This window comes from Bufo bufo, chromosome 9 (genome assembly GCF_905171765.1).
Source record: "Bufo bufo chromosome 9, aBufBuf1.1, whole genome shotgun sequence".
Taxonomy (NCBI): Eukaryota; Metazoa; Chordata; class Amphibia; order Anura; family Bufonidae; genus Bufo; species Bufo bufo.
In genome coordinates, this window is record NC_053397.1 from 8,421,612 (window position 1) to 8,446,983 (window position 25,372).

Sequence of the window (25,372 nt, forward strand, 5' to 3'; positions counted from 1 at the left end):
ATACTGCCTCCTATGTACAAGAATATAACTACTATAATACTTCTCCTATGTACAAGAATATAACTACTATAATACTGCTCCTATGTACAAGAATATAACTACTATAATACTGCTCCTATGTACAAGAATATAACTACTATAATACTGCTCCTATGTACAAGAATATAACTACTATAATACTGCCTCCTATGTACAGGTATATAACTACTATAATACTGCTCCTATGTACAAGAATATAACTACTATAATACTGCCTCCTATGTACAGGTATATAACTACTATAATACTGCTCCTATTTACAAGAATATAACTACTATAATACTGCTCCTATGTACAAGAATATAACTACTATAATACTGCTCATATGTACAAGAATATAACTACTATAATACTGCCTCCTATATACAAGAATATAACTACTATAATACTGCTCCTATGTACAAGAATATAACTGCTATAATACTGCTCCTATGTACAAGAATAAAACTACTATAATACTGCTCCTATGTACAAGAATATAACTACTATAATACTGCTCCTATGTACAAGAATATAACTACTATAATACTGCTCCTATGTACAAGAATATAACTACTATAATACTGCTCTTATGTACAAGAATATAACTACTATAATACTGCTCCTATGTACAAGAATATAACTACTATAATACTGCTCCTATGTACAAGAATATAACTACTATAATACTGCCCCTATGTACAAGAATATAACTACTATAATACTGCTCCTATGTACAAGAATATAACTACTATAATACTGCCTCCTATGTACAGGAATATAACTACTATAATACTGCTCCTATGTACAAGAATATTACTACTATAATACTGCTCCTATGTACAAGAATATAACTACTATAATACTGCCCCTATGTACAAGAATATAACTACTATAATACTGCTCCTATGTACAAGAATATAACTACTATAATACTGCCTCCTATGTACAAGAATATAACTACTATAATACTTCTCCTATGTACAAGAATATAACTACTATAATACTGCTCCTATGTACAAGAATATAACTACTATAATACTGCTCCTATGTACAAGAATATAACTACTATAATACTGTCTCCTATGTACAAGAATATAACTACTATAATACTGCCTCCTATGTACAAGAATATAACTACTATAATACTGCCTCCTATGTACAAGAATATAACTACTATAATACTGCCCCTGTGTACAAGAATATAACTACTATAATACTGCTCCTATGTACAAGAATATAACTACTATAATACTGTTCCTATGTACAGGAATATAACTACTATAATACTGCTCCTATGTACAAGAATATAACTACTATAATACTGCCTCCTATGTACAGGTATATAACTACTATAATACTGCTCCTATGTACAAGAATATAACTACTATAATACTGCCTCCTATGTACAGGTATATAACTACTATAATACTGCTCCTATTTACAAGAATATAACTACTATAATACTGCTCCTATGTACAAGAATATAACTACTATAATACTGCTCATATGTACAAGAATATAACTACTATAATACTGCCTCCTATATACAAGAATATAACTACTATAATACTGCTCCTATGTACAAGAATATAACTGCTATAATACTGCTCCTATGTACAAGAATAAAACTACTATAATACTGCTCCTATGTACAAGAATATAACTACTATAATACTGCTCCTATGTACAAGAATATAACTACTATAATACTGCTCCTATGTACAAGAATATAACTACTATAATACTGCTCTTATGTACAAGAATATAACTACTATAATACTGCTCCTATGTACAAGAATATAACTACTATAATACTGCTCCTATGTACAAGAATATAACTACTATAATACTGCTTCCTATGTACAAGAATATAACTACTATAATACTGCTCCTATGTACAAGAATATAACTACTATAATACTGCTCCTATGTACAAGAATATAACTACTATAATACTGCTCCTATGTACAAGAATATAACTACTATAATACTGCTCTTATGTACAAGAATATAACTACTATAATACTGCTCCTATGTACAAGAATATATCTACTATAGGGGCGGAGCCTAGCCACGCTGCTGAATGGCCGCACGAGCTTGAGCTCCTCCAGCATTCCGGCTCATTTGCCCTATATAAGCCTATAATTTGCTTGATTATGGGGAAACCTGGCAGAGAAAAGAACAGAGGAAGCTCAGAATCCACCCCACGGCGCTCCAAACAGCCAGAGATGGAGAAGTTTCTCCGGAAAACGTCAAGGTTCACGGCGCAGAAAGGCTCCAATATGGCGACGTCTGCTGCACAGGACTCTGACGCCGGGGAATTATCAGACGCAGGCAGTGGCTCCGATGCCTCGGATAAGAGACCCAGAGACCCACCTCTCTCAGAGCGAACCCTGCGCCGGGTCCTTGAATCTGCCCTCTCGCCCCTGAAACAAGACCTGTCTGATATCAAGGACGACATGAAGCATCTGGGGCAGAGAGTGGTGGCGTTAGAAGCCACTCAGGAGGCCATCTTGACATATGAAAGTAAAGCGTCGGAGGTGATGGCGTCTCACAAGGCCTTGCTAAATGATGCCTTCCTGAAATTGGAAGACCAAGAAAACCGCAGCCGCCGGCGCAATATCCGCATCCGCGGCCTACCTGAGTCATTTGCAGCGGAGGCCTTACCGACAGTGGCACGGGAATTGTTCTCTAAGCTGCTGGATCCTGACAGAGCGGCGGGAATCGTGGTGGAACGCATACACAGGGCGCTGCGCCCTAGGCCTAAACCGCAAGAACCGCCACGCGATGTAATATGTGGCTTATTGAGCTACGTTGATACCGCAGCCATCCTGAAAAGCCAAAGAGAAATGGAGGTACTGGAGTACGAAAATACCCCGATTCAGATGTTCCAAGACATAGCTCCATCCACCCTGGCCAAGCGGCGCCTTCTCAAGCCTCTCCTGGATATCCTGAGGAAAACCTCGACCCCATTCCGCTGGCTATACCCCTTTGGGTTGGCGATCTCCAGAAATGGCAAGCTACTCACCGTACGCTCTCCCGCTGACCTGGAATCTGTCTGGCGGTCCCTGGACGTTCCCCCGATGGAAATCCCCTCATGGTTACCGGCTGACCAAGATGGCGCCCTTCCCATACCACCTCGTGTGACCGCATGGCAAACGGCGTCCGCAGGCAAGTCGGATCGTTCGGGACGCAGCAGGATGGACAGAGATCCCACCTGATTAGAGGTGCTTGTAAGCATACCTTGCTGATATCTTTATCTCCCCAGAATAGGAGATGACTGCTGTTCATCTCCATGTTATACGGGTTACTAAAGGCGGACTTGGCCTTTCTACATTTTCAGAGTTTTTTACATTTTTAGTGTTTATTTTTGTGGCCTACCTTTTATTTTGGCTTAATGCTATGTTTAAACGGTTCTGTACCGTTTCATTGCTGCTATGGGACGCTACCTCTAGGACAACGTATTCCGTTCCTCATTGCAGGGTGATGACCGGACGGATTAAGATGCTGGACACATTTTTTGTTTTGGTCTCTTTTGTTTAGACCACAGGTGCTTTACTTGCCCCCTCGCCAGTCCAATCCTGTCTTGGCTGGTGATAGGTAGAGTACCAACCTTCCTCGGATAGGTGTCTTGTCTGAGTCACTTATTTGTCAACTTGACATGTTTAATGTTCTCTTGTTAATTTTTTGTTCCTTTACACTTCCCTTACCTTCTTTCCCTTCTCCTGCTCATATCATCTATGTGCTCTTCCATAATTCCACGGATGTATTATGCATTTACTCACCTGAATGTACGCAGCAATGTCCTCTATAGTAGTCGCCTCACTAAACGCACACGGGCTGAACGAGCCATGTAAAAGGTCTCAAACACTATCTCTCCTTCTGAAAGATAAGGTCTCTGTGGCCTTTTTGCAAGAGACCCATTTCAGAACGGGCAAGATTCCTAGGCTTCCCCCTAAGAAATTTGTCCAGTGGTTTCACAGTACTCATGATTCCACCAGTAGAGGGGTTAGTATAGCTGTGCATAAATGCCTCCCCTTTAAACACTCAGCTATCTCAGCAGACCCAGAGGGTAGGTACATTTTTATAAAGGGTTTACTGGGTGAATCTCCAGTGACCTTTGCTAACTTGTACGCTCCCAATAAAGGTCAAGTACCATGGCTCGTTCAGACCCTTGCTGCGTTATCCTCCTTCTCAGAGGGCTTATTAGTACTGGGGGGCGACTTCAATGTTGCCCTGGAGCCAGCGGTGGACACCTCGGTGGGCAGACCTTCTGTTTCTTATAAGCTTTTGAAAAGACTAAAAATTTCCCTGAGGAAACTTAAAGTATTAGATATCTGGCGGGCCCTAAACCCTAATGGCCGAGATTATACTTTTTACTCACATGCCAAACTATCTTTTCACAGATTGGATTACATTTTCCTGTCCAGTTCACATATGCGTAATGTCTCTGGAGCCCGGATAGGTAATATAACATTATCCGACCATGCCCCTGTCATTGTAAATTTTTCCCTGTCTGGCCCGCAGAGAAAGGAGCGCTTGTGGCGTCTCAATGATACCCTGATTCTAGACCCTAGACACGCAGACAAACTTAAGGCCTCAATATCTGAATTTTTCACACATAATGATACCCCAGAGTCGCCTCCTTCTCCTTCTATACTATGGGAATCTCATAAGGTGGTCCTAAGGGGGGAACTTATAGCTTTGGGAGCTTTTGTGAAAAAACAAAGGACACTAGCCCTAGACGCCTTACTGGCGACCATATCCCGTCTAGAATCCTCCCACAAAGAATCTCGTGCTATAAGCACCCTAGCAGAACTAACTGAAGCCAGAACAAAACTAAAAAATTTATTGAATGTCACCTCAGCAAAGCTGGTACTTCGTTCCCGATTTAAGGCCTATGCTCATGGGGATAGAGGAAACAGACTGATGTCGGCAATTGCCAAGAAGCAGTTCTCTGACTCCTTTGTTTCCTCTATTAAAGACTCCAAGGGCAAAATACATAAGTCCACTCCAGATGTTGCTAAAGCATTTTGTGCCTTCTACGAGGCCTTATATAATTTGCCCTCCCCTAATGGGACTACCCCTGGAGATCTATCTGAGGCCACTGATAAATTCTTGCAGTCTCTAGACCTTCCTTCTGTCTCCCCATCAAAAACTTCCCTCCTGACTAAGCCTATTTCAGATTCGGAGGTTCGCAAGGTCCTTATGTCTATTCCATCAGGTAAAAGCCCCGGCCCTGATGGATTTTCCATTGCATACTATAAATCCTTTCAGGATGTGTTAATCCCACGTTTCAGGAACTTGTGCAACTACCTTCTGACAGGGGGGTCTCTTGCTCCTCATTCCTTAATGGCGCACATTACTGTCCTCCATAAGGAAAACAAGGATCCAACATGCTGCAGTAACTATAGGCCAATATCTTTACTCAATAATGATGTGAAGTGGTGGGCGAAGATTCTGGCTACCAGGCTCCAGGATGTTCTTCCCGACATTGTACATGAGGAACAAGTAGGTTTTGTCCATGGCAGACAGGGGTCGGAAAACACGGTACGGCTTCTACATCTGGTGAATTGGGCTAGGAAATCTTCTAAGCCTTTAGTCCTAGTGAGTACAGATGCGGAAAAAGCCTTCGACAGGGTCAGCTGGCTTTTTATGTCGCGGACCCTGTCGAAGTTTGGCCTCCCGGACCAGTTTATCAGTGCTGTCAACACCCTTTATTCGGCCCCCTCTGCCATGGTCAAAGTCAATGGAGCATTATCCCCACCATTTCGCATCACCAACGGGACAAGACAGGGGTGCCCCCTTTCCCCGGCACTGTTTGTACTGGTCATGGAGACCCTTCTGTGTAAAATTAGATCAGACCCTGTTATTAGAGGCCTCCAGATTGGCTCACAAACCCATGTTACTGCAGCATTCGCGGATGACCTTTTAGTCATGACCTCCAACCCTGCGGAAGCCTTGCCCAAGTTGCTGAATACTTTTGAGGACTTTGGATTTGTATCCAATTTTAAAATAAATTATGGGAAATCCATGGCACTTAATATTTCTTGCCACCAATCTATAGTCAACAGTCTAAAACGTTCCACCCCATTTACCTGGGCCTCCAGAGACATTACATTTTTAGGAACGCATGTTTCGGCCAATATTCAAGACCTAGCCTCCCTTAACTATGCCCCACTCCTGCAAGAGGTTCGCACCCACTTACAAAATTTGAAACTCCCTTTTGTTTCATGGATAGGGAGGAAAAACTATCTGAAAGCTTTCATTCTCCCCAAATTTCTTTATTTGCTACAAGCCATACCTATATGGTTGCCAAATTTATACTTCTCAGAGGTCCGCCGAGTGTTCACACGCTTTCTCTGGAATGGCAAGTCGCCACGCATTGCCTATTCTGTCCTTACGAGAGATAAGAAGTTTGGAGGCTTTGGGATGCCTGATGTAAAGTCATATTACACTGCTGTTCAGTTATGTAGATGTGTATCCACCCTGACATGTAAATCTAGCTCCCTTTGCTCACGGCTCGAATCTGTACTACTCACCAACCAAGATCAGCTCACTCTATGGGGTGTCAGGCCCTTCTCAGCTAATCATTACGCCTCATCCCCGGTTTGGAAAGGAATGCTAGTAGAATGGTCTAAAATGGTCAAATCCCAGCAGTTTAGCTTTCCCAATCCTTGCATGCCTCTTAAATTGTTACAGAGCTATATCCATCCTTCTGTGTCAAGCCCCTCTGGGATTTGGTCTAGGCTCGCTGGTTTGTCCCTGCGGGATGTCCTTCTCCCAGATGGTAGTTTACAGTGGGATTTTATAACGGATCGCCCCGAAATCAAGACAGCCCCCTTTTTCCATCTGGCAGATTTTAAGAGAGATACCAAGTTATGCGTCGGAACCTTTGTTAGTAATAGCTCCCCCTCTTGGCTTGAGAAGAAAGTCTTGGCCCCTAGGCCTCCTCTTAGGCCACTATCCCAGATGTATAAAGAAATGCTTACCTTCTTACCACCAGAGCTTGGGTATTTGACTTCATGGGAGCGAGAGCTTTCTATAACCCTAACGGAACCAGAAAGAGCCTTTGTTTTGGCTCATTCTCACGGCTTTGGTCGTTGTGTGAGAGTTCAGGAAAATTCTTTTAAGCTACTAAGTAGATGGTACAAAACTCCTGAATTCTTGCACAAAATTAACCCTGAGGTACCCGAGGTGTGCTGGAGGTGTGGCATAGAAACCGGTTCACTATCACATATCTGGTGGTTCTGCCATAAGATCCAGCCGTTTTGGAAACTGATAGAATCAATGATCAATAGTGTTTGCAAAACTACAGTCACACTAGATGCTAAACTTATCTTACTGTGGTGCCCTAATAGCACGATAACCCCTGCTAAAAATAATCTCCCTACAATGCTGATCACAGCTGCTAGATTACTAGTTCCCTTTTTGTGGAAAAACGATTCCCCTCCAAATCTCGATATGTGGACGGACAAGGTAGATCAAATCTACCGCTTTGAGAAACTGGCGCATTGGGAAACAAACTCACGTCACTGCTTCCTAAAGATATGGTCCCCGTGGAAATCACACAGGAATTTCACATGATAGAGCAGGATCCCCTCACTTCTCCTCCCTACCCCCTTTTCCCTTCTTTTTGTTTCTTTTGATGTATGTTTCTGATGAAAATGATAATAGCTGGTATTGTTTACACATGACTTGTATGCTGGACAACTATTGTGACTCTTAATGTTATGAAACAATTGTCATGTGTGGGCATGTGGCCTTGTTTTCTTAACTCAATAAAAAGAAATATGGTTAAGAATATAACTACTATAATACTGCTCCTCTGTACAAGAATATAACTACTATAATACTGCTTCTATGTACAAGAATATAACTACTATAATACTGCTCCTATGTACAAGAATATAACTACTATAATACTGCCTCCTATGTACAAGAATATAACTACTATAATACTGCTCCTCTGTACAAGAATATAACTACTATAATACTGCTCCTATGTACAAGAATATAACTACTATAATACTGCTCCTATGTGCAAGAATATAACTACTATAATACTGCCTCCTATGTACAAGAATATAACTACTATAATACTGCTCCTATGTACAAGAATATAACTACTATAATACTGCCTCCTATGTACAAGAATATAACTACTATAATACTGCTCCTATGTGCAAGAATATAACTACTATAATACTGCTCCTATGTACAAGAATATAACTACTATAATACTGCTCCTATGTGCAAGAATATAACTACTATAATACTGCCTCCTATGTACAAGAATATAACTACTATAATACTGCTCCTATGTACAAGAATATAACTACTATAATACTGCCTCCTATGTACAGGAATATAACTACTATAATACTGCTCCTATGTACAGGAATATAACTACTATAATACTGCCTCCTATGTACAAGAATATAACTACTATAATACTGCTCCTATGTACAGGAATATAACTACTATAATACTGCTCCTATGTACAAGAATATAACTACTATAATACTGCTCCTCTGTACAAGAATATAACTACTATAATACTGCTCCTATGTACAAGAATATAACTACTATAATACTGCTCCTATGTGCAAGAATATAACTACTATAATACTGCCTCCTATGTACAAGAATATAACTACTATAATACTGCTCCTATGTACAAGAATATAACTACTATAATACTGCCTCCTATGTACAGGAATATAACTACTATAATACTGCTCCTATGTACAAGAATATAACTACTATAATACTGCTCCTCTGTACAGGAATATAGCTACTACAATACTGCTCCTATGTACAAGAATATAACTACTATAATACTGCTCCTATGTACAAGAATATAACTACTATAATACTGCTCCTATGTACAAGAATATAACTACTATAATACTGCCTACTATGTACAAGAATATAACTACTATAATACTGCCTCCTATGTACAAGAATATAACTACTATAATACTGCCTCCTATGTACAAGAATATAACTACTATAATACTGCTCCTATGTACAAGAATATAACTACTATAATACTGCTCCTGTGTACAAGAATATAACTACTATAATACTGCTCCTATGTACAAGAATATAACTACTATAATACTGCCTCCTATGTACAAGAATATAACTACTATAATACTGCTCCTATGTACAAGAATATAACTACTATAATACTGCTCCTATGTACAAGAATATAACTACTATAATACTGCTCCTATGTACAAGAATATAACTACTATAATACTGCTCCTATGTACAAGAATATAACTACTATAATACTGCTCCTATGTACAAGAATATAACTACTATAATACTGCCTCCTATGTACAAGAATATAACTACTATAATACTGCTCCTATGTACAAGAATATAACTACTATAATACTGCTCCTATGTACAAGAATATAACTACTATAATACTGCCTCCTATGTACAAGAATATAACTACTATAATACTGCTCCTATGTACAAGAATATAACTACTATAATACTGCTCCTATGTACAAGAATATAACTACTATAATACTGCCTCCTATGTACAAGAATATAACTACTATAATACTGCCTCCTATGTACAAGAATATAACTACTATAATACTGCTCCTATGTACAGGAATATAACTACTATAATACTGCTCCTATGTACAAGAATATAACTACTATAATACTGCTCCTATGTACAAGAATATAACTACTATAATACTACTCCTATGTACAAGAATATAACTACTATAATACTGCTCCTATGTACAAGAATATAACTACTATAATACTGCTCCTATGTACAAGAATATAACTACTATAATACTGCTCCTATGTACAAGAATATAACTACTATAATACTGCTCCTATGTACAAGAATATAACTACTATAGGGGCGGAGCCGAGCCACGCTGCTGAATGGCCGCACGAGCTTGAGCTCCTCCAGCATTCCGGCTCATTTGCCCTAAATTAAGCTATAATTTGCACTAATATGGGGAAGACTGGCAAGGACAAGTCCAGAGGCAGTTCAGAGACGACCCCACTACACTCTAAGCAGCCAGAAATGGAAAAGTTCCTCAGGAAAACTCCGAGGCTCGCGGTGCAGAGAGGCCCTAACATGGCGGCATCCATTACCCACGACTCCGATGCAGGAGACCTCTCGGACGCGGGAAGTGGCTCTGATATTTCAGACAGACGCCCACGCGACCCACCGCTTTCTGAACGGACCCTTAAGAGAGTCCTAGATTCAGCTCTCTCACCTCTCAAGCAAGGCTTATCTGACATTAAAGACGACTTGAAACACTTAGGCCAGAGAGTCGTTTCCCTGGAGTCTGCTCAAGAAGACATCATGGCGTACGAAAGTAAAACCGCAGATGTGTTAGCGACCCACAAGGCCTTATTGAATGAAGCATACCTGAAACTAGAAGACCAGGAGAACCGCAGTCGCAGGCGGAATATCCGCATACGGGGCCTACCGGAATCGCATGCGGTGGAGGCCTTGCCGTCGGTTGCGCGCGAAATATTTTCAAGCCTACTGGGCGCAGAGAGGGCGGCCGTAATAGTGATCGAGCGTATACACAGGGCACTACGCCCTAGACCAAAGCCGCAGGAACCACCGCGGGATGTGATCTGTGGCTTACTGAGCTTTGTCGACACTGCGGCCCTCCTACAGAAACAGCGGGAATCGGAAGCCTTGGAGTACGAACATGCACCGATCCAGATGTTTCAAGACCTGGCTCCGTCTACTTTGGCCAAACGGCGCCTGTTGCGGCCTCTTCTAGATGTCTTGAAGAAATCAGCGATTCCTTTCCGTTGGTTGTACCCTTTCGGGTTGGCGATTTCCAGAAATGGTAAATTACTTACCGTTCGTTCTCCTCAAGATCTGGCCTCTGTCTGGGAAGCGCTTGGAGTACCCCCTGTGGACATTCCTTCATGGCTCCCGGCCGACCAGGATGGCCCCCTACCAGCTCCCCCTCGTGTTGCTAACTGGCAGAAGGTGTCGGCTGGAAAGTCTGACCGTCTGGGAAGCGGTAGGATGGATAAGAGCCCCACCTGATCGCCATTTCCTAAACGCATGACGACCTAGGAAGAGTTTTCCTCTCCTGCTGTTCTATGTCCACTGATCTGTTTTACATGACAGGACGATAAGGAAACTCTCCTTTGTTTTTTCTGGACATTGCTCCTGTTGTTGCAGGTATCGTTACCCCTATGCAGGGCAGGGACCGGCAAGATTCCTGTGCTGGACATATTTTTGTTGGTCCATTGTTAGAGACCGCAAGGTGCTTTACTTGCCCCCTCGCCAGCTCAACCCTGTCCGAGCTGACGATAAGTGAAGCATTTACTTCTCTACAGATCTCATGTTTTCTGTGCTGGTTTATTACCGGTTTGTTATTTCACTGTTTTATTATTTTGTTGTGTTTTGTCTATCCCTCCTTTCTACCTTCCCTTTCTCTGCTCTGAACCACTGTGTGCTACTAAGCATTTCCATGGTTATTCTGTGTAGGCATCTGTGTGATTTACTAATGCAATGGCATCTATTGTAGTTGCTTCTTTAAATGTACATGGTTTGAACGAGCCATGCAAAAGGTCCCAGACTCTCTCCCTTCTTTTGAGGGACAAAGTTTCAGTGGCTTTCTTACAGGAGACTCACTTTAAATCGGGTAAGGTTCCTAACCTTCCCCCTAGGAAGTTTGCCCAATGGTTCCACAGTACCTATAGCACCGCCAGCAGGGGGGTTAGTGTGGCTGTGCACAGAAGCCTCCCCTTCAAACACTCTGCTACTGCTGTGGACCCAGAGGGCAGATACCTCTTTGTGAAAGGTGTTTTAGGTGAGTCTCCTGTGACTTTTGCCAATTTGTATGCCCCTAATAGAGGCCAAGTCCCATGGCTCGTTCAAACCTTAAGCCTTCTTTCCTCGTTCACAGAGGGATTGCTTGTTCTGGGGGGTGATTTCAACGTGGCCCTAGACCCTGCCATTGATACTTCCACAGGCAGACCTTCTGTTTCTTATAGGCTCCTGAGACGGTTGAAAATCTCTCTGAAGAAACTGAAGGTCTTAGATGTATGGCGCTCACTAAACCCCAACGGCCGGGATTTTTCCTATTATTCCCATGCCAAGACTTCCTTTCACAGGTTAGATTACTTATTCCTCTCTGAGTCACATCTGCGTAATGTCTCCGGAGCCCGTATAGGTCCCATTACACTTTCTGACCACGCTCCTGTTATCATCCACTTTTCCCTGTCTGACCCTCAGAAAAAGGAACGTCTATGGCGTCTAAATGACACTTTGATTTTGGACCCCGTTCACGCTTCTAAGATTAAAGCCTCCATCTCTGAGTTTTTTACGCTAAATGATACACCCGACTCCCCTCCCTCCCCCTCCATATTATGGGAATCTCATAAGGTAGTGTTAAGGGGGGAACTCATTGCCTTAGGGGCTTATGTGAAAAAACAGAGGACGCAGGCTTTAGATGCTCTATTGACAAAAATTGCCCGCCTTGAATCCTCGCACAAGGAATCACAGGCCCTTCATACCTTAGCAGAACTCACGGATGCTAGGACACATCTAAAAAATATGCTAAATGTCACTTCGGCAAAGCTGGTACTGCGTTCCAGGTTTAAGGCCTACGCCCATGGAAATAGAGGAAACGGATTGATGTCAGCCATAGTAAAGAAGCAATTCTCTGACTCCTTTGTTTCCTCTATTAAAGACCCGAACGGGAAGGTGCATAAATCCACCCCTGATATCGCCAAGGCTTTCTGCACCTTTTATGAGGCTCTGTATAACCTACCTCCCCCCAACGGGGACACCCCTGGTGTCCTCTCAGACGCCACGGACAAATTCCTACAGTCTCTGGACCTTCCTTCCATATCCCAAACAAAAGCGGCCCACTTAACTAGACCGGTTACTGACTCTGAAATCCATAAGGTGCTCAGGTCCATCCCCTCGGGTAAAAGCCCGGGCCCGGATGGGTTTCCCATTATTTACTACAAATCCTTCCAGGATATCCTTATCCCCCGTTTTAAGAATTTGTGCAATTACCTCCTCTCTGGAGGCTCCCTTGCCCCTCATTCCTTAATGGCGCACATTACAGTCTTACATAAGGAGAATAAGGACCCGACTTGCTGCAGTAATTATAGGCCGATCTCCTTGCTCAATACTGATGTGAAGTGGTGGGCGAAAATCTTAGCTACCAGACTTCAGGATGTACTTCCTGACATTGTCCATGGAGAGCAAGTGGGCTTTGTCCACGGCAGACAGGGGTCGGAAAACACGATTCGGCTTCTTCACCTTATTCACAGGGCCAAGAAATCTGTGAAACCTTTAGTGTTGGTGAGCACTGATGCGGAGAAGGCCTTCGACAGGGTCAGCTGGCAGTTTATGTCTCGGGCCCTGGCGAGGTTTGGTCTCTCTGATCAGTTTATTGCTGCCATTTACACCTTATACTCGGCCCCCTCTGCCGTGGTCAAAGTTAATGGTACGTTATCCCCTCCATTTCGCATCACTAATGGGACAAGGCAGGGGTGCCCCCTGTCTCCGGCATTATTTGTGTTGGTGATGGAGACTCTTCTGTGCAAGATTAGGGCGGACCCAGATATAAAGGGCCTCCAAGTGGGCGCCGGCACCCATGTTACTGCAGCATTTGCGGACGACCTTTTGGTTATAATATCTAACCCCAGAGAGGCCTTACCTAAGTTATTGAATATATTTGAGAACTTTGGGTTCGTATCTAATTTTAAAATTAATTATGGGAAGTCTATGGCACTTAATATTTCATGCTCCCAAGCTGTGATTAATACGCTTAAGCGCGACACTCCATTTGTTTGGGCATCCAGGGACATTACGTTCCTAGGGACACGTATATCGGCCAATATTCATGAGTTGGCCTCACTCAATTACACGCCGCTGCTTCAGTCAGTTCGTACCCACCTCCAGACCTTGAAACTACCTTTCGTATCGTGGGTTGGTAGGAAAAATTACCTTAAAACCTTTATCCTCCCCAAATTCCTATATCTGCTACAGGCCCTCCCTATTTGGCTACCAAACTCATATTTCGCAGAAGTACGCCGGGTGTTCACTCGCTTCCTCTGGAATGGCAAATCTCCTCGTATTGCCTATTCAGTCCTCACTAGGGATAAGAAGCTTGGAGGCTTTGGGATGCCAGATGTTAAGGTTTATTATACTGCAGTACAACTTTGTAGATGCGTAGCAGCTATGTCTCGTCAATCCAACTCCCCTTGCTCTCGCCTGGAGTCTGCGCTGCTCACTAACCAAGATCAGCTCACCCTGTGGGGTGTCCGAGCCTTTTCGGCTAACCATTATGCATCCTCCCTGGTCTGGAAGGGTATGCTGGTAGAGTGGTCTAAAATGGTCCAATCTCAAACATTCAACTTTCCTAACCCAGGTATGCCACTGCAACTGCTACAAAACTACCTCCATCCATCCATCTTAAGCCCCTCCGGTATTTGGCCTAGGCTCGCTGGCAAATTTCTGCGGGATGTCCTCTTACCGGATGGCAGCTTGAATTTGGATTTGTTGCTGGGCCTCCCCGAGGTCAAGACTGCGCCATTTTTCCATCTGGCTGACTTTAAGAGAGATATTACAGGGGGTGTTAGGTCCCTACCTGTTAACAGCTCTTTATCTTGGCTTGAAAAGAAGGTCATGGCCACTAAACCCGCCACTAGACCGCTGTCTCAGATGTATAAAGAAATACTCTCCTCACTCCCCCCGGAGCTCCGTTTTCTGACCTCCTGGGAGAGGGAGCTCTCTTTGTGCCTCACGGAGCCGGAAAGAGCCTTTATTTTGGCACATTCACATGGCTTTAACCGCTGTGTGAGGATTCAGGAGAACTCTTTCAAACTACTCAGTAGATGGTATAAGACGCCTGAGTTCTTACACAAGTTGAACCCGGAAGTTCCAGAAGCTTGTTGGAGATGCGGCTTGGAAATTGGTTCCCTGTCGCATATTTGGTGGTCTTGTCGGAAAATCCAGACATTTTGGAAATCAATTGAGCCATTGATCAACCAAATTTGCAATTCTAGGATAGTTCTGGATGCTAAACTTATTTTGTTATGGTGCCCAAATACAACCCTCACCCCTGCTAAGGATAACCTCCCGACCATGTTGCTCACGGCAGCTAAGCTGCTTATTCCTTTTCTATGGAAAACTGACTCTCCCCCGACCACCCTAATGTGGATAGACAAGGTAGACCAGATCTACCGTTTTGAGGAGCTGGCACACTGGGAAACTAACTCACGTTCCCGCTTCTTAAAACTATGGTCTCCATGGAAAACTTACAGAAACTTTGCTTAGCAGAGCAGAATCTCCCATCTCCCTGTTCTCCCCGCTCCTTCCCCTCTTGTGTGTTCCCCCCCTTTGTCTCCCAACCCTTGTCTGAATTTTATTTTATGTTTGATAATTGTGATTGTATATGATGTCTATGCATGATGTAAATGTGGGACTCATATTGTGATTCCTTGTCACTGTGATGTAGTCATGTATGGGCGTTTAGCCTCTGCTTTTTCTTTCAATAAAAAGAAATATGGTTAAGAATATAACTACTATAATACTGCCTCCTATGTACAAGAATATAACTACTATAATACTGCCTCCTATGTACAAGAATATAACTACTATAATACTGCTCCTATGTACAAGAATATAACTGCTATAATACTGCTCCTATGTACAAGGATATAACTACTATAATACTGCTCCTATGTACAAGAATATAACTACTATAATACTGCTCCTATGTACAAGAATATAACTACTATAATACTGCCTCCTATGTACAAGAATATAACTACTATAATACTGCTCCTATGTACAAGAATATAACTACTATAATACTGCCTCCTATGTACAAGAATATAACTACTATAATACTGCTCTTATATACAAGAATATAACTACTATAATACTGCTCCTATGTACAAGAATATATCTACTATAATACTGCTCCTATGTACAAGAATATAACTGCTATAATACTGCTCCTATGTACAAGGATATAACTACTATAATACTGCTCCTATGTACAAGAATATAACTACTATAATACTGCTCCTATGTACAAGAATATAACTACTATAATACTGCCTCCTATGTACAAGAATATAACTACTATAATACTCCTCCTATGTACAAGAATATAACTACTATAATACTGCCTCCTATGTACAAGAATATAACTACTATAATACTGCTCCTATGTACAAGAATATAACTACTATAATACTGCTCCTATGTACAAGACTATAACTACTATAATACTACTCCTATGTACAAGAATATAACTACTGTAATACTGCTCCTATGTACAAGAATATAACTACTATAATACTGCTCTCATGTACAAGAATATAACTACTATAATACTGCCTCCTATGTACAGGAATATAACTACTATAATACTGCCTCCTATGTACAAGAATATAACTACTATAATACTGCTCCTATGTACAAGAATATAACTACTATAATACTGCTCCTATGTACAAGACTATAACTACTATAATACTACTCCTATGTACAAGAATATAACTACTGTAATACTGCTCCTATGTACAAGAATATAACTGCTATAATACTGCTCCTATGTACAAGAATATAACTGCTATAATACTGCCTCCTATGTACAAGAATATAACTGCTATAAGATTGCCTCCCACAGAATATGAAAAACTGTAGATAGTATAGCAGGTTATTATTTTATGCCAGGAATAATATATATTGCGTCACTATGGTCTCTTGTGCAGTATTTAGCAGTTTTTACATGAATCTTGTGTTATTTTTCATTATTTTCTATTATTTTCTGTTGTTGTTTTTATAGCACAGTGTTTTTTTGCTTCTTATGTACCATCCATGAATCTGGGTATATTTTTTTCCTGCAGATCTCGATTCATTCCAGACCAGGCCTCGCAGTACGGTGTATGTGCGGGAGGGACAGGGGATGGTGCTGCTGTGCGGGCCGCCTGCTCATTCTGGAGGTGATTTTTCTGACTGCGTTTATCCCTTGTTGTGGAGCGCCCCCTGCTGCTCGTTCTGTGAAGTGTCAGCTGTCACATGTAGAGCTGCTTACACAGAGCCCTGCACCTATCAATAGCCACATATCCAAACACAGCTCCTCACCATTTTAAAGATCTCTGCTTGTTGTCAGTGAAAGGTAACCTTCTTACTTAGATCCAAGAGGGTGAAAACAAAATTCTTCCCACAGCCAGTGGTTGATTGCCTTGTGAGGTAAACACATCAGCAGCATTGATCTCCGTCCTGTTACAATGTATCAGTCTGGAGTCCAAGCTGTTTATATCACAGAGGATTGCCTAGATTGGATACATTTTTGAGAAATACTGGGCGAGGACGGGTTTTTGCTCCTGAATGTAAAAGTTTACATTCTCTGACAGCAAGCAGAAAACGTTGAGGAAATTAAAAAGTTAACCAAAAAGCTGAGAACTTCTCTTGTGTTCACGTTGTGCCCCGGAAAACGCCACGTTGTATATATCAAATCCTTATGTGTCTTCGCAGAGCTGGTCTACGCCTGGATGTTTAATGAGCATCCGCCGTTCGTGCAGCAAGACAACCGCAGGTTCGTGTCACAAGTCACTGGGAATCTCTACATCGCCAAAGTGGAACCACCTGACGCCGGAAATTACACCTGTGTGGTGACAAACATCGTGACGAACACCCGAAAGCTGGGGCCCAGCACACCGCTCACCCTCCGAACAGACGGTAGGTGGCGAGCGCCATCACTGCCTTTTATTCTTTTTCCTTTTTCTCTTTACGATTGCCACGTTTTGGCCGGATCTCCTAAGGTGTGACTTTTTGTGAATGGCGGTATTGTGTCCTCAGCACCTCCTCTTCTCTCCACAGGAGTGATGGGGGAATATGAGCCGAAGATTGAGGTGCATTTTCCTGAATCTGTGGCCGCGGCGAAGGGCTCCACAGTGAAGCTGGAATGTTTTGCGCTGGGGAAGTGAGTCACAATGTAGCCAGTCTGTTCAATTTGGAAATGACAGGGTTACATTTTAAATCCTGGGGTCCTCCTCCCAATGGAGCAGCAGCCATATTGGTTGTCACCCGTTACTCCGCCGGTAACTTCCTCTTTGTATTTTCCCCCCCATAGTCCGGTCCCAACAATCACCTGGAGGAGGGCGGACGGTAAAGCCATATCCCGTAAAGTGCGGCGCCATCGATCCAGCGGAGTATTGGAGATTCCCAGCTTCCAGCAGGAAGACGCCGGACCCTACGAATGTGTGGCGGAGAACACGCGGGGGAAGAACATGGTGCGAGGGCAGCTCACATACTTTGGTATGATTAGGGCAGGATCTGGGGCTGTGGACACTATATGGGCGCCCGTTATATACTGACTGACCCCCAGTATATTCCAGTCTTGGGGTCGTCCTCCTCTGTGCGCTGGTTTATAGTGCTGTCTGTTCCTGGGAAAGTTGGGTGCTGACCAAAATGGCCACCTAAAGAGTTTCCACCTAACTTTCCTAGACTTCTGGAAATCTTCCCTAGGAGGAGGCACAGATGTGCCAGGGATGGCGGTGTAATTCAGCCATCGTGGCCATCACCCAGCTTTCTCAGAAGCAGATGTGATGGCTGAATAGTAGAGGACGACTCAAGGATAATGATCGGCAATGGCCGACGTCGCGCTGCAGAGGGCGATTCTGGGGATTCTTCAAAATACATTAAAGGGTCAAATTGAAAATACATTTATATTTGCAACAAAATATCCTGAGAATTTCCTGTGCAGCTCCGCCCACCTGGATCCAGAAGATCAATGACGCTCACATCGCCATCGAGGAGAACATCCTACTGGAGTGTAAAGCCAGCGGGCGACCCAAACCGACATACACCTGGCTGAAGAACGGGCAGCGCCTGCAGAGCAAGGTGAGTGCGGAGGGCAACCAAGGGTAGGCTGTATCACACAGGACAGGCTTAGATACACAACTCTGAAGACACTATCACACAGGACAGGCTCAGCAGACTGTATCAAACAGAACAGGCTTAGATACAGAGGCTCAGCAGACTGTATCAAACAGAACAGGCTTAGATACAGAGGCTCAAAAGGCTGTATTAAACATGACAGGCTTAGATTCAGAGTCATAGCATACTGTATTATACAGGACAGGCTTAGATGCAGATGCTGAGAAGACAGTATGACAAATGACCAGATTAGATACACAGCTCAGCAGACACTATAACATATGATAGGCTTAGATACAAAACTCAGCAGACAGTATCACATATGATAGGATTAGATACACAGCTTAGCAGACAGTATCACACATAATGAGATTAGATACACAGCTCATCAGACACTATAACATATGATAGGCTTAGATACAAAACTCAGCAGACAGTATGACATATGATAGGATTAGATACACAGCTTAGCAGACAGTATGACACAGGATAGGATTAGATACACAGATTAGCAGGCAGTATCACACATAATAAGATTAGATACACAGCTCATCAGACACTATAACATATGATAGGCTTAGATACAAAACTCAGCAGACAGTATGACATATGATAGGATTAGATACACAGTTTAGCAGACAGTATCACACAAGACAGGCTTAGATGCACAGCATATCCAACAGTATCACACGTGACCTCTACACTCCTCTTGCGCCTCCTTCACTCAGTCGTCTCTCTTCCTCAGGGCCGTCTCCAGATTGAGCACGGGAGTCTCACCATCACCTCAGTGAACAGCTCAGACTCAGGAATGTATCAATGCTTGGCAGAAAACAAACATGGCACCATCTACTCCAGCGCCGAGCTTCGGGTGATCGGTGAGGATGTGTCCATTACAGATACTAGGAATTGTCTCCTCGATAAACTGCCCAGGATAAGGTGTATTTAATGCTGTGTCCAGTCTCCTCTGCCCTGCACTCAGAAGCTCTAGACATGAGGGGACCGCAATGGGGTCATACCTGAGGCCTGTGGGAGCTTCTGAAGTTCAGCAGACCCTAAGAGATCAGGGCCGCTGATCACGGGGGGGGTAAAAATTACTAGGGTGGAAAGATTTCTAAAAACTCCACCCAAGCCAAGTATTTTGGTTTGCAGTGGAGAGGGGGAAGCCTCGATGAAGGTAAACATCCTTAGATAAAGACCCCTATAATCACCATAAGATCAGCATCTGCCCCTGTGATATCTGTGCCCCTGATATTCTCCTATGTCAGTTATAAAATCATGGAATGTCTTCTTGTTTTAGCGGTGGGTCCGGACTTTTCTTCAGCCTTTGTTAGAAGAGTGACCTTAGGAAAAGTTGGGGGCTTTGTCCTCATTGAGTGCAAGCCTAGAGCATCCCCAAAACCCACCATCACCTGGAAGAAAGGAAGGGACTTGGTGCGGACAAACTCTAGGTGAGTAAGCTGACAGATGATGGATGATACATTTTACCCTTTTTGGTTTCTGTGACCAGTAGGAACAGGTGAGGTTTGAAACACTGTGTGACGGGTACCTCAATGACTATTTGTCTGCACTCTTTACAATATTGGTGCATCCAGGAACTTGGTGATGGATTAGATTTTAATGAAAATAAACTTGGCTGCCAGATGCCAGACTCGGCTATAAGGTTACCATGAATGTGTTGGACCAAGAGGCCTCCAGTCAGGATAAATGGACTTTCAGAAAGCCACTGGACCTAGATTCACGGACGTTTTGTTTCCAACCTCAAACTTCATGAGAAGTGTCTTGGCTCTGCACTACCTGTGGTGGGCTTCCATAATGTCCCACAGTGAAGCTGATATGGAGCTTTGGTGCACAGGAGGCCATCCATGGGAGACCCTTACCATTTTATGCTTATCTACCAAGGACTTTTCTTCTCTCGCATGGATTTTGCCTTTGGTTTCCAGCTCGGAGGTCATTGCTCAACTTTCTCTACATTTTCCAGAAACTGGATGTTCACTCGTAACTTGTTTTGAGCCATCTGCTGTGGTAGCGTGACCATCTGCTGCAACAAGTCTGCAAACGTCCGCACTGGAGCTGTAGCTCTTCATAATATTCCTCTCCTCGGTCGTCCTGGAACAGGTCCAAACATTTCATCCCCACCAGCCAAGGTCACCGGAGGTCAGGACGTTATCTGCCTTCACCTGTAGATGGGTTCCTCTGTCTGTGGGCTCTGGTGATTAAAGATACCCCCCCCCCCCCCCCCCACCGCAAAAAAATAAAAAAATCCAAGGATACACCTCCTATTGAGCGGCCCCTTCACTACCGTGATTATAAAAAGTATTCACGCCCTCCTTGGACTTCTTATATTCTGTAGCATCATTTTCAGTTAAAGTTTTCTGACACAGAGAAAAACGATCAACATTTATGACTTTTACCAAACACACGGATTGCAAAAAATATTCACCCCGCTCAACTCAGTATGTAGTGGAGGTCTCTGTGCTGGGATTTGGCCCCTGTCTGCTTTGCACTGGAATCTCTCCTTATTCTTCTTTGTTTAATCGGGGGTCTGGCTTAGGAAATCCATTTGTAGATGCCCTGTTGGGGATTTATGAGTTAATATTGGTGGTGATGTCAGAACAAAGACTGGCTACAAAGAGCATTTTTTGCAGGATTGCCACACAGATAGCCCATTGAGAATGGTGTAATTCTTCATTTCGCCTGTGGGGGCACTGTGGGGAAAATGAACACACAGGTTCCCTTACAGCAGCGGTGGGGAACCATTTTGCTGCCAAGGGCCATTTGGATATTTGTAACATCATTCGGGGGCCATACAAAATTCTCAATAAAAATTTTTTACTGCTGTATTTGGTCAAACATATAATTGACTTAGGGATAAGTTACAGAAATTGCACTTCAATTAAAATAATCTAGAGGGCTGTATTTTTGCAGCACAAAATAGCGCCTGCACTATATATATACAGTATATTACATACAATACAGGCGCCATATTGACCACACATAGCAGTCTAATTTTTAAGTTCAGAATGTTACTTATTTGACATTAATGGCAGGAAGCTAAACCCAGGGGGTCCAGAGAGGGGTTCACCCAGCTTTCACTCTCCCTGCCTCTTTCTTCGCAACTGTCCCTGCCTTTGTCCCTTTCTCAGCAAAATATCTGCCCCCACCTCCATCAGCCTGAAATCAGCCTCCTATCAGACCCCCCAGGCCTACATCAGCCTCAGATCAGACTCCCATCAGACCTCTAAGCCTCAGATTAGACCCCAATCAGACCCTTCCTAGCTTCAGATCAGACTCCCATCAGACCCCCAGCCTCAGACCAGACCCGGATCAGACGCCCAGCCTCAGATCAGCCCCCATCAGACCCCCCAGGGTCAGATCAGCCCCTATAAGACCCCCCAGCCTCAGATAAGACCTTCATAATACCCTCCCTAGCCTCAGATCAGCCCCCATCAGACCCTCCCCAGCCTCAGATCAGCCCCCATCAGCCCCCCTAGTCTCAGATCAGACCCCTATCAAACCCCAGCCTCAGATCAGACACCCCCAGCCTCAGATCAGACCCTCCCAAGCCTCAGATCAGACCCCCATCAGACCCTCCCCACCCTCCTTTAGCCTCAGATCAGCCCCAATCAGACATCAGATCAGATACTGTATTTAAGATAAACAAATAAACTTACCTCTCCAGCTCCGTACGGCGCTGCCTCTTGGCAGATTCACTTACCCTCCCTGTTCTTCTTCCTGCCGCACTATATTGTCACCTCACACCGCACAGCGTCAGGTCATAGTGCACGTCTACGTGCACTGCGTCCTGACGCTGGATGTGTCAGGACACAGTGTGGGGCTGAAAGAAGACCAGGGAAGGTGAGGACAGCCAGTGCAGTGCTGTTCTCACCTTCCTGTGCCTCCCGTATGCTAATGACCGCTTCCATAATGGAAGGGGTCATAAGCATTTTCACATTATGTTCTGGCAGGGGGCCGGGGGCCACATGAAATGATACCGTGGGCCGCATACGGCCCTCGGGCCGGAGGTTCCCCACCCCTGCCTTACAGGTTAGAGCTGATCACTGGGGATCCAAGCAGCAAGACAACTGTTATAAGCCTATTGCTGGAGGAGGGGGGACGACTACAAACTGGAGTCCCCCTTTAAGCTCTGTCATACTGCTCAATGATTAAATCTACTGTGATCTAGTCTAAGAGGGAGAGTACTTTATACAGGCAATGTATAAGTGGGAAAGCTAGGAAAGGGCTGATAACAGGGAAGAATAGATGGTAAAACAAGGTACCGACAGTGTCAGGTCTGACGAGGACGTGTTATTTGCGGCTGATACAGGATTTCATACTCAGGAAAAAATTGCGTACTCCAGCCAGGGGCTTAATGGCATTTATTTGCAGGCAATCTGCAACTGCGGCATAGATTTGGGTCGGCGCAGCCGCTGCTGGGATTTGGCTGGCGATGAATGTCGTCTAATGGCTGTCAATTGAGCGAAGCTATTTCAGTCTCATTAGAAGCTCTCAGAGATTTTTAGTTTAAAAACTCGTTTCCTGAAGCTTCTCGGCAAACGAATCCAACGCCGTCTGCAGTTCTCATCAACCAGATGAATGACTAGATCTTTATAGGTCGTCTGCACAGATAACAAAAAACTTATGGGAGATGGCCTGGACCTAACTCACAGCACTCAATGGGCTCTGCTACATGAGTACTAAATCGTAAAGAGAATTGTCTGCTGATTGCTATGATAATGTGTCTCTACAGAAGGTCAGAGCACTGTTTTTCTGATGACACAGAGCTCCAAATCCCCTGCATAGTCATAACATTACTATATCTGCCGGCAGCCTCAACTAGAGGGAGCTCACCAGAAATGTATAAATCTGTCATTGGACTCAACTGCACATGTCTTTAGTGAGTTCCCCCTAGTGATGACGGTATAATCTGTATGTAGTGAGCTCCCTCTAGTGGTGGCTGTATAATCTGTATGTAGTGAGCTCCCTCTAGTGATGACTGTATAATCTGTATGCAGTGAGCTCCCTCTAGTGGTGGCTGTATAATCTGTATGTAGTGAGCTCCCTCTAGTGGTGACTGTATAATCTGTATGTAGTGAGCTCCCCCTAGTGGTGGCTGTATAATCTGTATGTAGTGAGCTCCCTCTAGTGGTGGGTGTATAATCTCTATGTAGTGAGCTCCCTCTAGTGGTGACTGTATAATCTGTATGTAGTGAGCTCCCCCTAGTGGTGACTGTATAATCTGTATGTAGTGAGCTCCCTCTAGTGGTGGCTGCATAATCTGTATGTAGTGAGCTCCTTCTAGTGGTGGCTGTATAATCTGTATGTAGTGAGCTCCTTCTGGTGGTGGCTGTATAATCTGTATGTAATGAGCTCCCTCTAGTGGTGGCTATATAATCTATATGTAATGAGCTCCCTCTAGTGGTGACTATAATCTGTATGTAGTAAGCTCCCTATAGTGGTGGCTATATAATCTGTATGTAGTGAGCTCCCTCTAGTGGTGGTTGTATAATCTGTATGTAGTGAGCTCCCTCTAGTGGTGATCGTATAATCTGTATGTGTTGAGCTCCCTCTAGTAGTGGCTGTATAATCTGTATATGGAGCTCCCTCTAGTGCTGGCTGTATAATCTGTATATGGAGCTCCCTCTACTAGTGGCTGTATAATCTGTATGTGGTGAGCTCCCTCTAGTGGTGGCTGTATAATCTGTACATAGTGAGATCCCCCTAGTGGTGGCTGAATAATCTTTATGTAGTGAGCTCCCTCTAGTGGTGACTGTATAATCGGTATGTAGTGAGCTCCCTCTAGTGGTGGCTGTATAATTTGTATGATGTGAGCTCCCTCTAGTGGTGACTGTATAATCTGTATGTAGTGAGCTCCCTCTAGTGGTGGCTATATACACTGCGTGCAGAATTATTAGGCAAATGAGTATTTTGACCACATCATTCTCTTTATGCATGTTGTCTTACTCCAAGCTGTATAGGCTCGAAAGCCTACTACCAATTAAGCATATTAGGTGATGTGCATCTCTGTAATGAGAAGGGGTGTGGTCTAATGACATCAACACCCTATATTAGGTGTGCATAATTATTAGGCAACTTCCTTTCCTTTGGCAAAATGGGTCAAAAGAAGGACTTGACAGGCTCAGAAAAGTCAAAAATAGTGAGATATCTTGCAGAGGGATGCAGCACTCTTAAAATTGCAAAGCTTCTGAAGCGTGATCATCGAACAATCAAGCGTTTCATTCAAAATAGTCAACAGGGTCGCAAGATGCGTGTGGAAAAACCAAGGCGCAAAATAACTGCCCATGAACTGAGAAAAGTGAAGCGTGCAGCTGCCAAGATGCCACCAGTTTGGCCATATTTCAGAGCTGCAACATCACTGGAGTGCCCAAAAGCACAAGGTGTGCAATACTCAGAGAC

The 25,372-nt window shown here is 43.5% G+C and overlaps 1 protein-coding gene across 4 annotated transcripts in view; it reads left to right on the plus strand.

The window, feature by feature from the left end:
* CNTN4 (contactin 4) overlaps nucleotides 1-25,372 on the plus strand; it is a 212,306-nt gene that overhangs the window by 158,102 nt on the left and 28,832 nt on the right. For all 4 annotated transcript variants that reach the window (XM_040406994.1, XM_040406991.1, XM_040406992.1 and 1 more), the window contains exons 5-11: nucleotides 16,924-17,019; nucleotides 17,555-17,758; nucleotides 17,900-18,002; nucleotides 18,153-18,337; nucleotides 18,786-18,922; nucleotides 19,704-19,833; nucleotides 20,256-20,406. In XM_040406994.1, the coding sequence (XP_040262928.1) occupies nucleotides 16,924-17,019; nucleotides 17,555-17,758; nucleotides 17,900-18,002; nucleotides 18,153-18,337; nucleotides 18,786-18,922; nucleotides 19,704-19,833; nucleotides 20,256-20,406 (1,006 nt within the window). The remainder of the gene's footprint in view (nucleotides 1-16,923; nucleotides 17,020-17,554; nucleotides 17,759-17,899; nucleotides 18,003-18,152; nucleotides 18,338-18,785; nucleotides 18,923-19,703; nucleotides 19,834-20,255; nucleotides 20,407-25,372) is intronic.